We start from the raw sequence: 12,576 nt of genomic DNA on the forward strand, positions 1-12,576 counted from the left end.
GTTCACTGATTCAGGGGTTTAAGAAAATCTCCAATCTCAGTTGACCACAAAGCTACCCAAACAGAGATTTCAGAGGCCAAACATGACAAAGAATACAGACATTACAAAATTAGTTCAGAAAAGTCTCTAAACACAAAAAAGAGCAAACACAACAAAAAACTCTGGTGAGGGGGAAGAATCTGATTTCAGGAATTGCCACAATATTTAAACTTTCCGATTTTCAACCACAAATTACAAAACATGTAAAAAGCACAGGGAAGCATGGCCCATAGGAATAAAATGCTCTCAACAGAAACTGTCCCTCAGGAGGAATAGGTGTTGGACTTACTAGACAAAGACTTTAAATCAGCTATTTTAATTACGTTCAAAGAACTAAAGGAAAACACGTCAAAAGAACTACAGCAAACTTTGAGAAAGATGTCTACCAAAACAGAGCATGTCAATAGCAATTTTTTTTTTAAAGTTTAAAAGTATAACTAAAATGAAAACTTCACTACAAGTTGCCAACTGCAGATTCAAGCAGGTGGAAGAAAGAATCCATGAACTTGAAGATAGTTCAATTAAGATTATCCAGACTGCAAAACTGAAAGAAAAAGTAGAAAAAAATAAACACCAACTCAAAAACATGTGGAACACCACCACCAAATGTACCAACATACACACAATGGGAGTCCCAGAAGGAGAGATGAGCTAGAAAAGGGTAGAAAGACTACTTGTTGACAGAACAGCTGAAAACTCCAAATCTGATGAAAACCATTAATCTGCACATCCAAGAAGCTCAACAAATTCCAATATAACTCAAAGAAATCCATACCTAGAAACAACGTAATTAAGCTCTTGAAAGAAAAAACACAATGAGACTATCTTAACAGCAGCAAAAGAGGCAACTTCTCACATACAAGGAGGCCTCAAAAAAGTTAACAGTGGAGGTCTCATCAGAAACTATGGAAGCCGGAAGCAGTGAGATGGCATATTCAAAGCACTGAAGGCAAAGGAATGTAAATCAGGAATCCTGTATTTAACAAAACCATTCCAAACACAACGGAGAAATTAAGACATTCCCAGATACTAAGGGACTTCGTTGCTAAGAGGCCTGCCCTGACAAGAATAATAAAGGGGGGCCGGCCCAGTGGCACAGCGGTTAAGTGCACACCTTCCGCTTTGGCGGCCCGGGTTTGCCAGTTCAGATTATGGGTGCAGACATGGCACCGCTTGGCAATCCATACTGTGGTAGGCATCCCACATATACATATAAAGTAGAGGAAGATGGGCATGGATGTTAGCTCAGGGCCAGTCTGCCTCAGCAAAAAGAGTAAGATTGGCATCAGATGTTAGCTCATGACTAATCTTCCTAGAAAAAAATAATCAAAAAAAATAATGAAGGGAATCCTTCAGGCTGAAATGAAAGGCTACTACATAGTAACCTGAATCCATATAAAAAAATAGAGTACCAGTAACGGGACACAGGTAAATATAAAAGTTATGAATGTATTTTTGCTTATAATCTTTTTATCTCCTACTTGATTTAAAGAACAATTAGGGGCTGGCCCCTGGCTGAGTGGTTAAGTTTGCAGCTCCACTGCAGCAGCCCAAGGTTTCGCCACTTGGAATCCTGAGGGTGGACATGGCACCGCTCATCAGGCCATGCTGAGGTGGCATGGAACAACTAGAAGGACCCACAACTAAGAATATAAAACTATGTACCCAGGGGCTTTGGTGAGAAAAAGGAAAAAAAATAAATTTTTTTTTTAAAAAAGAACAACTAATACATGAAACAATAACTATCAATCTTCTGATGGGCACACAGGTATAAAGGTGTAATTTGACAACAACAACACAATGAAGGAGGAAGGGACTAGAGCTCAAGAGGAGGAAATTTTTGTATCCTATTGAAATTCAGTTGGTATTAATTGAACTAGATTGTTTTTAAGTTAAAATGTGAACTAAAATTTAATACCCTGGAGTAATGACTAAGGAAAAAAGACAATTCAAAAACATACAGTCAAAGAAACAACAAGGGAATTAAGATGATACACTAGAATATATCTATTTAACAGTGAAGGAGGCAGTAATGGAGGAAGGAATAAAACAGACAGAATAATACAGAACAACTAATAGCAAAAATAAATCCTACCTTAGTAATTACATTAAATGTAAATGGATTAAGTGCTCTATTAAGGCAGAGATGTTCAAAGTGTAAAAGAAATCCAACTACATGCTGGCTAAGAGAGACACATTTCAGATTAAAAGAGACAAAACTTGAAAGTAAAAAATGGAAAGAGATGTTCTATGTAAATATTACCCAAAAGAGAAATACAATAACTCTACTAATTTCAGACATAATAGCCTTTAAGAAAAAAACTAAAGACATTTTATAACAAAAACACCAATCCAAGAGGAAGACATAATTATAAATATACATACACTTAAAAACAGAGCTCCAAAACACATGAAGGGAAAACTGAAGGGAGAAATAGACAATTCAAAAGTAACTGGAGGTTTCTATACCCTACTTTCAATAATGGATAGAGTCAATAATACTGTATTATAAATTTCAAAGTTGCTAGGAGACTAGATCTTAATTATTCTCACCACAAAAAAAGAAATGATACTTATGTGATGAGATAGAGGTCTTAGCTAATACTACAACAATCATATCGCAATATTAAAATGTATTAACGTTGTACATCTTAAACTTACACAATGTTATTATGTCAACTACATCTCAATTTTAAAAACAATGGATAGAACTACACAGAAGATAAACAAGGAATAGAAGACTTCAATAACACTAGAAACCAACTAGACCTAACAGATACATACAGAATGCTCTACCCAAGAGCAGACTACACATCCTTCAAGTACACGTGACAAACTCTCTGGGATAAACCATATGTTAGGCCATAAGAGAAGTCTCAATGAATTTAAAAACTAAAGTCATATAAAGTATATTTTCTGACTACAACGGAATGAGACTAAAAATTAGTAATGTGGGGGATCAGAATTGTGTCTCCCACCCCCAAAAGTGTCTCTTTGACTTGATTATTTTAAAGGGCAAAAGATTCTGAAAGAAACTTTGACCTTCAACCTGTCTAAAAGGATTTAAGATAGAAGGGCTATTCCAGGAAGGAGCTAACACCATAGATAACTATAGTGTAATGTAAAATAGGTGTGATAGAAAGGCACAAGCAAGCCAATTTTTATCAAAGTTCTGTCTCTAGGGTCACACTGTCTATAAATGGTCCAATAAATTCTTGTTTATCAAACATCTGCATTTCCATCTCCATGTAAATTGCCTTCCTCCCCTTTGAAGCTCCAAACCACTACCCCCAACATCCTTCTTTGTCTTTAGCTGAAGATGGTATTTAACGTGGCAGCTTTGGCCATTCTGAGGTGTTACTAAGTTTTCCTGGGTTTCTCCCATATAGACATGCTATTAGACTTTGTTTTATTTTCTCCTCTTATTTTGTCTCATGTCAATTTAATTCTTAGACGAGCCAGAAGGATCTAGAGTGTACAAGCAATGCCCTCCTCCTCTACAGTAACAAAAGGAAAACTAGAAAATTCACAAATTGGTGGAAATTAAACCTCATACTCTTATAACTAAAGGAAATTACAAAATAACTTTGTAATGAAAACGAAAATAAGTAATAATAAACTTAAAGCATTTCATAAGTGAAAATTCAAAGCCACGAACACCTCAATTAAACAAGAAAATCTCAAAAACACTAACCTTCCATCTTAATAAATTTTAAAGAATTCAAACTAAACCCAAAATAAGAAAAAAGGAAAAACAATAAAGTTTAGAGATGAAATAAATGGAGAATAGAAAAACAAAAGAGAAAAACAAAAACAAAACCAAAAGTTAGTTCTTTGAAAAGGTCGACATTTAACTACACTGACCAAAAAGAGAGAGAGACAGACAGAGAGAGAGAGAGAGAGAGAAAGAGAGAGAAAGAGAAAGAGAGGCAGAGACAGAGAGAGGAGACTCAAATTATTAAAACCAGGAATTGAAACAGAGGACATTACTACCAATGAGAAATTAGAAAGATTATAAGGGTATAAGCATAGAACAATTGTGCACCAACAAATTAGATAAGCTAGATGAAATGGACAAGCTGCTAGAAAGACACAAGCTACCGAAAATGAATCAAGAAGAAATGAAAAAATCTGATAGACCTATATAACAAGTAGAGATATTGAAAGAGTAATCAAAAACTACCCAAAAGAAAAGGCCCAGGACCACATGTCTTCACTACTGAATTCTATGGAAGATTTAAAGAATTAACATCATTCTTTCTCACAAAAATCAGAAGATGGGAGAACAGTTAACAACTCATTGTATGAGGCCAATATTACCCTGATATCAAAGCCAAAGACCACACAAGGAAACTACAGAACAATATCCCTTAGGAATCTAGACACAAAAATGCTCACCAAGTACTAGTAAACTGAATTCAGCAGCATATAAAAAGAAGTGCAGACAAAGACCAAGTGAGATTTATCCCAGGAATGCAAGGTTTTTTATCATCCAAAATTCAATTAACATTATATACCTCGTCAAAACAATAAAAAAACAAAAACTACATGATCATCTGAATAGATGCAGAGAGAAGCATATAACAAAATGTGTTCATGAGAAAACATCCAATTAACTTGAACTAGAAGGTAGGGAAACCTCTTCAGCCTGAAGGGCATCTAAGAAAAACCCACAGCTAACATCATACGTAATGGTGAAACGCTAGATACTTTCCTTATAATATCAGAACAAGACAAGATGTCTCCTCTCACCACTTCTATTCAACATTTGACTAGAGGTTCACACCAGAGAAATTAGGCAAGAAAAAGGCACTCAGATGGGAAAGGAAGAAATAAAACTATTTGCAGACAACACGACTTGTAGAAAATACTTAGAAAATGTAACAAAAGAAGTGCAGGACTTAAACACTGAAAATAACAAAACATCACTGAAAAGAATGAAAGACCTAAAAAGAAAAGGGAAAAACATCCCAGATTCACAAATTGAAGATTTAATACTGTTAAGATGGCACATTCCGGGGGCCAGCCCGGTGGTGCAGCAGTTAAGTCCACATGTTCCACTTCTCAGCGGCCCAGGGTTTGCTGGTTCGGACCCCAGGTACGGACACGGTACCGTTTGGCAACAGCCATGCTGTGGCAGGCGTCCCATGTATAAAGTAGAGGAAGATGGGCACGGATGTTAGCTCACGGCCAGTCTTCCTCAGCAAAAAGAGGAGGATTGGCAGCAGATGTTAGCTCAGAGCTAATCTTCCTCAAAACAAACAAACAAACAAACAAACAAACAAAAGATGCCATATTCCCCCAAATGATCTAAAGATTCAACACAAACCTTAGCAAAATCCCAGTGGGCTTCTTTGCAAAAACTGACAAGCTGATCCTAAAAACTCATATGGAAATTCAAGGCACCCAGAGTAGACAAAACAATCTTGAAAAACAACAAAGTTGGAAGACTCAAACTTCCCAATTTCAAAACTTTTTTGTATGACTAAAAAGCTATAGTACAGGCATACTATTGCACTTCACTTTACTACAATTCCCAGATATTGCGTTTTTTTACAAAACCCTCCACCAACAAAAAGATTACCCACTGAAGGCTCAGATGATCATTAACATTTCTGAGCAAAAAAATATTTTTTGAATTAAGGTACGTACATTGTTTTATTAGATACAATGGTATTGCACACTTAATAGAACACAGTATAATGTAAACACAACTTTTACATGCACTGGAAAACCAAAAAAATTTGTGTGACTTGCTTTATTGTGGTGGTCTCGAATCAAACCTACACTGTCTCTGAGGTATGCCTGTAATCAAGACAGTATGGTACTAGCATAAGGATAATTTACAGAACAATGGAACAGAACTAAGAGCCCCAAAATAAAGCCATACATTACAAGAAACTGATTTTTTAGAAGACAATTCAAAAGGGAAAGACCAGTCTTTTCAACAAATGGTGTCAGGACAACTGAATATCCACGCGCAAAACAATAAACTTGGAACCCTATCTCACACCATATACAAAAACTTAAATGGATCTAATACGTATTTTAAGTAGTACAATACTTTGGACTTTAAAACCACTGGATTATCTAAGCTGCAGTGGCTTTTAAGCATTGAACCACTCTTACCCAAATCAACAATTATCCATATAACCTATTTCCAGTATCGAATAGACATTTCCAAGCATGCTCTTCTTACCCTGCACAAGCTTGTAAACAGGCCAACATTGTTGCCAGAGTTTCTGGAGGAAGTTGAGCACTTTTGGGCTGATCTTTCTCTGGGGCAAGTCCACCCAAAATAGAAGGGCACCGTCTCTTTAAAAAAGTCATACATGCCTGGATAAAAGGCTCCTGAAAAACAGAAAATCTCTCAGTATATATGAAATTGATCTTAATTGCTTTTAGAGTAAAGACTAAGCACTACGACTAAAATACAGAATATAACAACATTTTTACTACCATTTAAAAAAGTTATTTCTTTAGCTATTTTAGCCATCAAAATTTAAAAGCAATAATAAATGGAAAATCCTGCTTACTCCATGTTCTCGAATTTTATCTGTGAGCCACTTATCAAGTTTGAGGTATTCACGACGTGAAGCAAGTGCAGCAAGGTCAATAACAAAGGCAAATGGAGTACCATTTAGCAGCATTGACAAGGCCTATAGAAAAAGAACATTACAAACTGCAAGTCAAGCAATTAAGTAACTTTCTCTCTCTCCATCCTCTTTTCTGTTCTTTTTTTTTGATTGGCACCTGAGCTAACATCTGGTACCAACCCTTTTTTTTTTCCCCTTCTCCCCAAAGCCTCCCAGTACATAGTTGTGTATAGTAGTTGGAGGTCCTTCTAGTTGTGCTATGTGGGACACTGCCTCGACCTGGCCTTATGAGCCGCACCATGTCCGCACCCAGGATCGGAACTGGCAAAACCCTTGGCCTCCGAAGCTGAGTACGTGAACTTAACCACTTGGCCATGGGGCCGGCCCCCTTCTTTTCTGTTTCTTGTTTTTATTTTTAAAATTAAGTCTAAATAAAACGCACTGCTAATATTTTGTTGGTCATAAGTTTTTAAACAGCTTAGGACAATTCAATGGTAACATGAGTCCTTACTTAAAATAAGATCATATTTCAAAGGTGAACACTTGTCTTTACCTTCAAACTAAACCTTACCCTGAGCTTCGTCAAATAACTAAACCTAAAGCAGAGCAAGACACAAAACATGAAAAATTATTCTTATCTATTTTTTAAAATCTAAACTCAGGCTTATTCTAACCTTAGCACAACTACAACACCAGTACTATGCCATCTTGTGATCAAAGACATCAGGAGTCAGACTACTTGTCAAAACATCCTGTTAATGCTAATGACATTTGCAAACGGGTTGAAACTCAAGTAGTTTTTCCAAAAGCTCTATCTCACAGATTATCGCAGAAGAGGTCAATTATCACTTGCCTTAAAATATCCTAGCCAATATCACAGCCAAACAAAATTCAATCAAACGTAAATGAAACATTTTTACATCTAAAACTACTCTCCCTCCTATCCCCTTCTACTTACAAGGCAAAATTCTAAATCTCAACTCTATAGCTAAGAGCTAGTTACATGTGAATTATTCCAAAGGCATGTATATTACATAAAAACGCTATTTTTATCATTAATAAATAAAAATGTTAATCTGTCCCTCCAAGCTCACCTTCAAGTCTTGGGCCACATCAAGTATTCGAGACAATTTGGCCTGGTCATACTGCTCCCCTCGCATGTACCATTCTGCCATTGCATGCATGATAAGTTGGCGGATTGAGGGAGACTGACCCTAAGAAAAGAAAAGGAGAGGTAAACAGTAATGCTAAATGTTTTGTTAGGCACTACTGCAAATGCCCACCTAATTTACTTGTTATTTTTACGTAAAATTGAGGCCTATCAGTGCAGACGAGCCTCAAGCAGTCATTACAATGACATTGTTTATGGGAAAGCCTTCCACATCTTCCAAATAAAGCCTGTCCCTAAACCTTGGGTCATATAAAAGTCTGCCTATACATTTTCAAACACAAAATTAGAATAGAATATGACGTGAACATGGGAGTATATCAAGTTTATATAATTCCTTAAAATTAAACTACAAATTACTGGTCTATAAATAAAACCAGAATAGTGTAAGGTAATCATCTTTCATGTTGCACAGTGTAATGTTGTATCAGTATTTCTGGGAGTGGTGTTGGTACATTCTACATCTAACTATGTTAACAAACGAGAACGCTCATTTTTTGTAAATTATTCAATTTCTTTACACCAGAAAACAGCCTGGCTCTGAGGAATGATTTGTAGGCTTGAGGTTGAATGACATAAACAAATAGCTGGAATTTAGTGAATATTTCTCATAGAAGTAACAGCAAGGCAATTACTATTGCTGTATCTACATCACTTGCCTGAAACTATCCTAGAGTGACGGAAGGTCCAAGTGAAACAAGTATTCAACCAGGAGTAAGGGCATGCAGCTCCTTTCAGCCTGCCCTTTTTACCTCAGCTATGGTGAGAAAGGCATAAGAAAGTCTGGGTTGCAAACTTTCTTTTTCTTTTTTTTTCAAAAGATTTTATTTTTCCTTTTTCTCCCCAAGGCTCCCCGGTTCATAGTTGTGTATTTTTAGTTGTGGGTCCTTCTAGCTGTGGCATGTGGGACACCACCTCAGCATGGTTTGATGAGTGGTGCCATGTCTGCGCCCAGGATCCAAACCTGGGAAACCCTGGGCTGCCGAAGTGGAGTGTGCGAACTTAATCACTCGGCCACAGGGCCATAGTCTGCAAACTTTTGGTTAAATGTTTGTCAAATATTCTGTAAACTATAAGTCTACCGTGTGATCTGAGTCTCCAGAAACGGAGGAGGGCTGACTGAATGGCTTGAAACTAAGGCTAAGGTTTTTCATTTTTAGTCTTACTTGATTTTTTAAGCACTTTTATATAATGTAAATTACTCTAAGAACGATTAAAGAAAAAAGTAATCAAAAAAAGCACTTGATGTAAAGGGGAAAATGACTTTTTCTTTTTTTGCTGAGAAAGATTCGCCCTGAGCTCACATCTGTTGCCAAGCCAATCTCCCTCTTTTTTCCCCCTCCCCAAAGCCCTAGTACTTAGTTGTATATTCTAGTTCTAAGTCCTTCTAGTTCTTCTACGTGAGCCACCACCACAGCATGGCTACTGACAGACAAGCAGTGTAGTGCTGCACCTGAGAACCAAACCCGGGCCAATCACAAAGCGTGCCAATCTTTAACCACTAGGCCATGAGGGCTGGCTCAAATACCTCCTTTTTCTTTTTTTGGTGAGGAAGATTTGCCCCAAGCTAACATTCATGCCAATCTTCCTCTATTTTGTATGTGGGATACCTACACAACATGGCTGATCAGTGGAGTAGGGCTGTGTCCAGGATCTGAACCCGTGAACCCAAGCCGCCAAAGCAGAGTGCATGGAACTTTAACCACTCAGCCACGGGGCCAGTCTGCAACTGATTTTTCTTAAACCTTCTGCATTTGTTATTATTAAAAATGTAGGCTATTGGGGGAGGGGGGCAGAGATCAATAGATAAAAGAATATTTACTTCTCAAACACATTTTACAAAATTGGGGGGGGAGCACAAGGGCTTGAAATGCTTTTCAGTAGAAATAAAAATAAAGTTGAAATGCTGGATTTGGATAAAACAGGAAATAATGCCAAATAAATTGATTTGTGATCTTTTCTGATTTACTGTTAAAAAGTGACATGAGTACCCTCTAGTCCCATGATAAATGATTAAACTACTTACTGCTTTCAAAAGGATACTGGTGCCTTAGCATCACAGAGCTTTCATAACACTGAATTTTTTAAAAATTGTCTTGCCTCCTTTCTTTTTCAAGTTTTACACTTTAATACCCACATGATGGTAAAACATAAAATAAGCTTTATGGAAATGTGATTTTTCCAGAGCGTCAGAATTCCAAGATTGACAATTTCTCTAGTTGAGCATCCTCCAAAGAATGTCAATTATCAAGATGAAGAAATGGTCATGTCTTACCTGCCCATGCCATGCATAGTGCAAAATAATAGCAGAGTTAGGATGGTTTCCAAGGAAAATTGGCATCAAAGTGGAGATGAGTTCATGGCGCAACGTGTGCCAGGAGGTGTTGATTTGTAGTAAGGCCAATACCAGCATATCTGGACAGTGTTTGATAGGGAAGCTGAAGAGCTGTTTGACTTGTTCATATTGACCCACCTCTGCGAGTCTTAGCAGAGATTCAATCAAATCCAAGCTCTTCCTAACAAGAATGGAAGTAAGGTACTTTATGAATGAAAATATAAGCACACAAAATTCATTTTCCAAATAAGTGATACCGGCTATCAGAACAAAACCAAGTTGTTGTCATCTTTTAATATTTCAAAAATATTTAGATTGGTGGTATTCATCTCAAAAAGATACACTACTAAGCTTTCAGATTAATTTCAAAGGCAGTCCAAATTGACAGAATAAGTGATGAAGGAGAGGGGACTCTACTAACCATTTGCAAAATCATGGATCCTCCTTACCAAAAGGATATCATCAAAGATTTTTGATCAGTGCGAAAAATAGAAACAAATAACCTCAGAGTTTAGGAATAGTCAAAAATCCAAAACATAAACATAGACATAATTTACACAAGAAAAATTCTACATAAAAATACATCCTGAACACTTACTTTAGTGATGCAAAGTCTGAATTTAGGTGCCTCTTGATGTTATGCAAGTTTAGAAGTCCACAACACTCTCTATGAATTATTCTTGCCCCAAGAAGCTGAACGTAGTTGTCTTTAAGCAAGCCTCAAGATCTTACTTTACCCTTAGACTACAAAAACTATGTGGATAAAGATCAAATTATAAACTCCATGAGGAAATGGATACCCCATACCATAGGGAAGACTAGAGGATAAATTATCCATTTTCTCCAACAAATCAATGGCAAAAATTAAAAAAAGAGAGAGAGAGGGAGAAGGAAGACTTACAGAATAAAAAACTATGTGGGCCTTGTCCAGACTCTCAATCATATAAACTGTTAAAAGACATTTTTGAGATAATTAGGGAAACTTCAAAGCACAGCTAAATTAAGGAATTGTTAAATGCGACATATTTAAGTTTTATAAAACAGAAAGAGGCTGACAATTTATTAAAAAACAAAAACAAAAACAAAACTGCTGTCACATTAGACTTAACAGGGCAAAAAAAAAAAAAAAAAATTCCCAAAAGACAAAAGGTTAACCAAGCCTGCAGATCCAATGTTGGCTAGCAGCTAGGAAAAGGACATACTTGAGAACAAACCACTGGCATGCATCAGTCTTTCACAACAGGGATCAGCAAACTACACCCAACAGGCCAAACACCACTCACTGCCTGCATTTGTAAATAATGTTTTGCTGGAACACAGTCACACCCATATTTTATTATGCTGCAATAAGAGTGTTAAGTAATTGCTAAATGCAGAGACCATCTGGCCACAGAGCCAGATGTTAACTACGATTTATTTTTTTATTTTTGGCTGAGGAAGATCTGCCCTGAGCATTTGTTGTCAATCTTCTTCTTTTTGTATGTGAGCCACCACCACAGCATGGTCACTGACAGATGAGTGATGTGATTCTGTGCCCGGGAAGCAAATCTGGGCCACTGAAGTGGAGCATGCAGTACTTAACCACTAGGACACTGGGGCTGGACCTAACTAACACTTTACAGAAAAAGCTTACCATCCCTTGTTTTAGAAAATCTGGGGCCGGCCTAGTGGGGCAGCGGTTAAGTTAGCACGTTCCGCTTCTCGGTGGCCCAGGGTTCGCCGGTTCGGATCCTGGGTGCGGACATGGCACCGCTTGGCATGCCATGCTGTGGTAGGCGTCCCACGTATAAAGTAGAGGAAGATGGGCACGATGTTAGCTCAGGGCCAGGCTTCCTCAGCAAAAAAGAGGAGGACTGGCAGTGGTTAGCTCAGGGCTAATCTTCCTCAAAAAAAAACAAAAACAAAAAGAAAAAAAGAAAAAGAAAATGTGGCAACACCTAAAAGGCTTCAAATTGCCCTAAAACTACCATCCACACACAAAAACACAAAGATGATAAATTGTTCCACGTTAGAAAAGCATCCCAGGAGAGTGTGGTTGCAGAAAAAATGGAGAAAACATTAGAAAGTAGATGCTTTGGGGGATAGATCCAACCTATGCCCCATTCCCTATAGCAATGTGTGTGTATTTCAACAGTGATGGAAGTACTTTCACCTTCCTTACCTCACATCCCCAGAGAGGAGTGACTTGAGTTCCAGGAGAAACCTACTTGGCCAGAGCCAGAACCTCCCTCAGCAATTTGGAATTAGAACTCACAGAAACTAGATAATTTAGCTGAAAGCATTAGATTTCATAGGTTGGCCATCCTGAGCTACTTACAAAGGAAAAGAAAGAAAGCAAATCTACAGGGAGAAGAAAGGGATCTAACAGTAAGAAGTATGAATCTCCTTTCAATATTCAATAGTTTCAGAAAATACCTAATGTCAGAACTTAGAAGAGA

General features: G+C 37.3%; 1 protein-coding gene across 14 annotated transcripts in view; it reads right to left on the reverse strand.

Annotated features, from left to right (window-relative positions):
- Window positions 1-12,576, reverse strand: part of CNOT1 (CCR4-NOT transcription complex subunit 1) — a 112,961-nt gene that overhangs the window by 40,385 nt on the left and 60,000 nt on the right. For all 14 annotated transcript variants that reach the window (XR_011437332.1, XR_011437333.1, XR_011437334.1 and 11 more), the window contains exons 13-16: window positions 10,079-10,319; window positions 7,730-7,849; window positions 6,576-6,698; window positions 6,239-6,390 (exon numbers count right to left, since the gene is read on the reverse strand). Coding sequence is in view for 11 of the 14 variants with exons in the window: in XM_070262977.1 (XP_070119078.1) it covers window positions 6,239-6,390; window positions 6,576-6,698; window positions 7,730-7,849; window positions 10,079-10,319 (636 nt within the window). In the remaining 3 variants the exon portion in view is untranslated. The remainder of the gene's footprint in view (window positions 1-6,238; window positions 6,391-6,575; window positions 6,699-7,729; window positions 7,850-10,078; window positions 10,320-12,576) is intronic.

The sequence above is a fragment of the Equus caballus genome, chromosome 3 (genome assembly GCF_041296265.1).
Source record: "Equus caballus isolate H_3958 breed thoroughbred chromosome 3, TB-T2T, whole genome shotgun sequence".
NCBI lineage: Eukaryota > Metazoa > Chordata > Mammalia > Perissodactyla > Equidae > Equus > Equus caballus.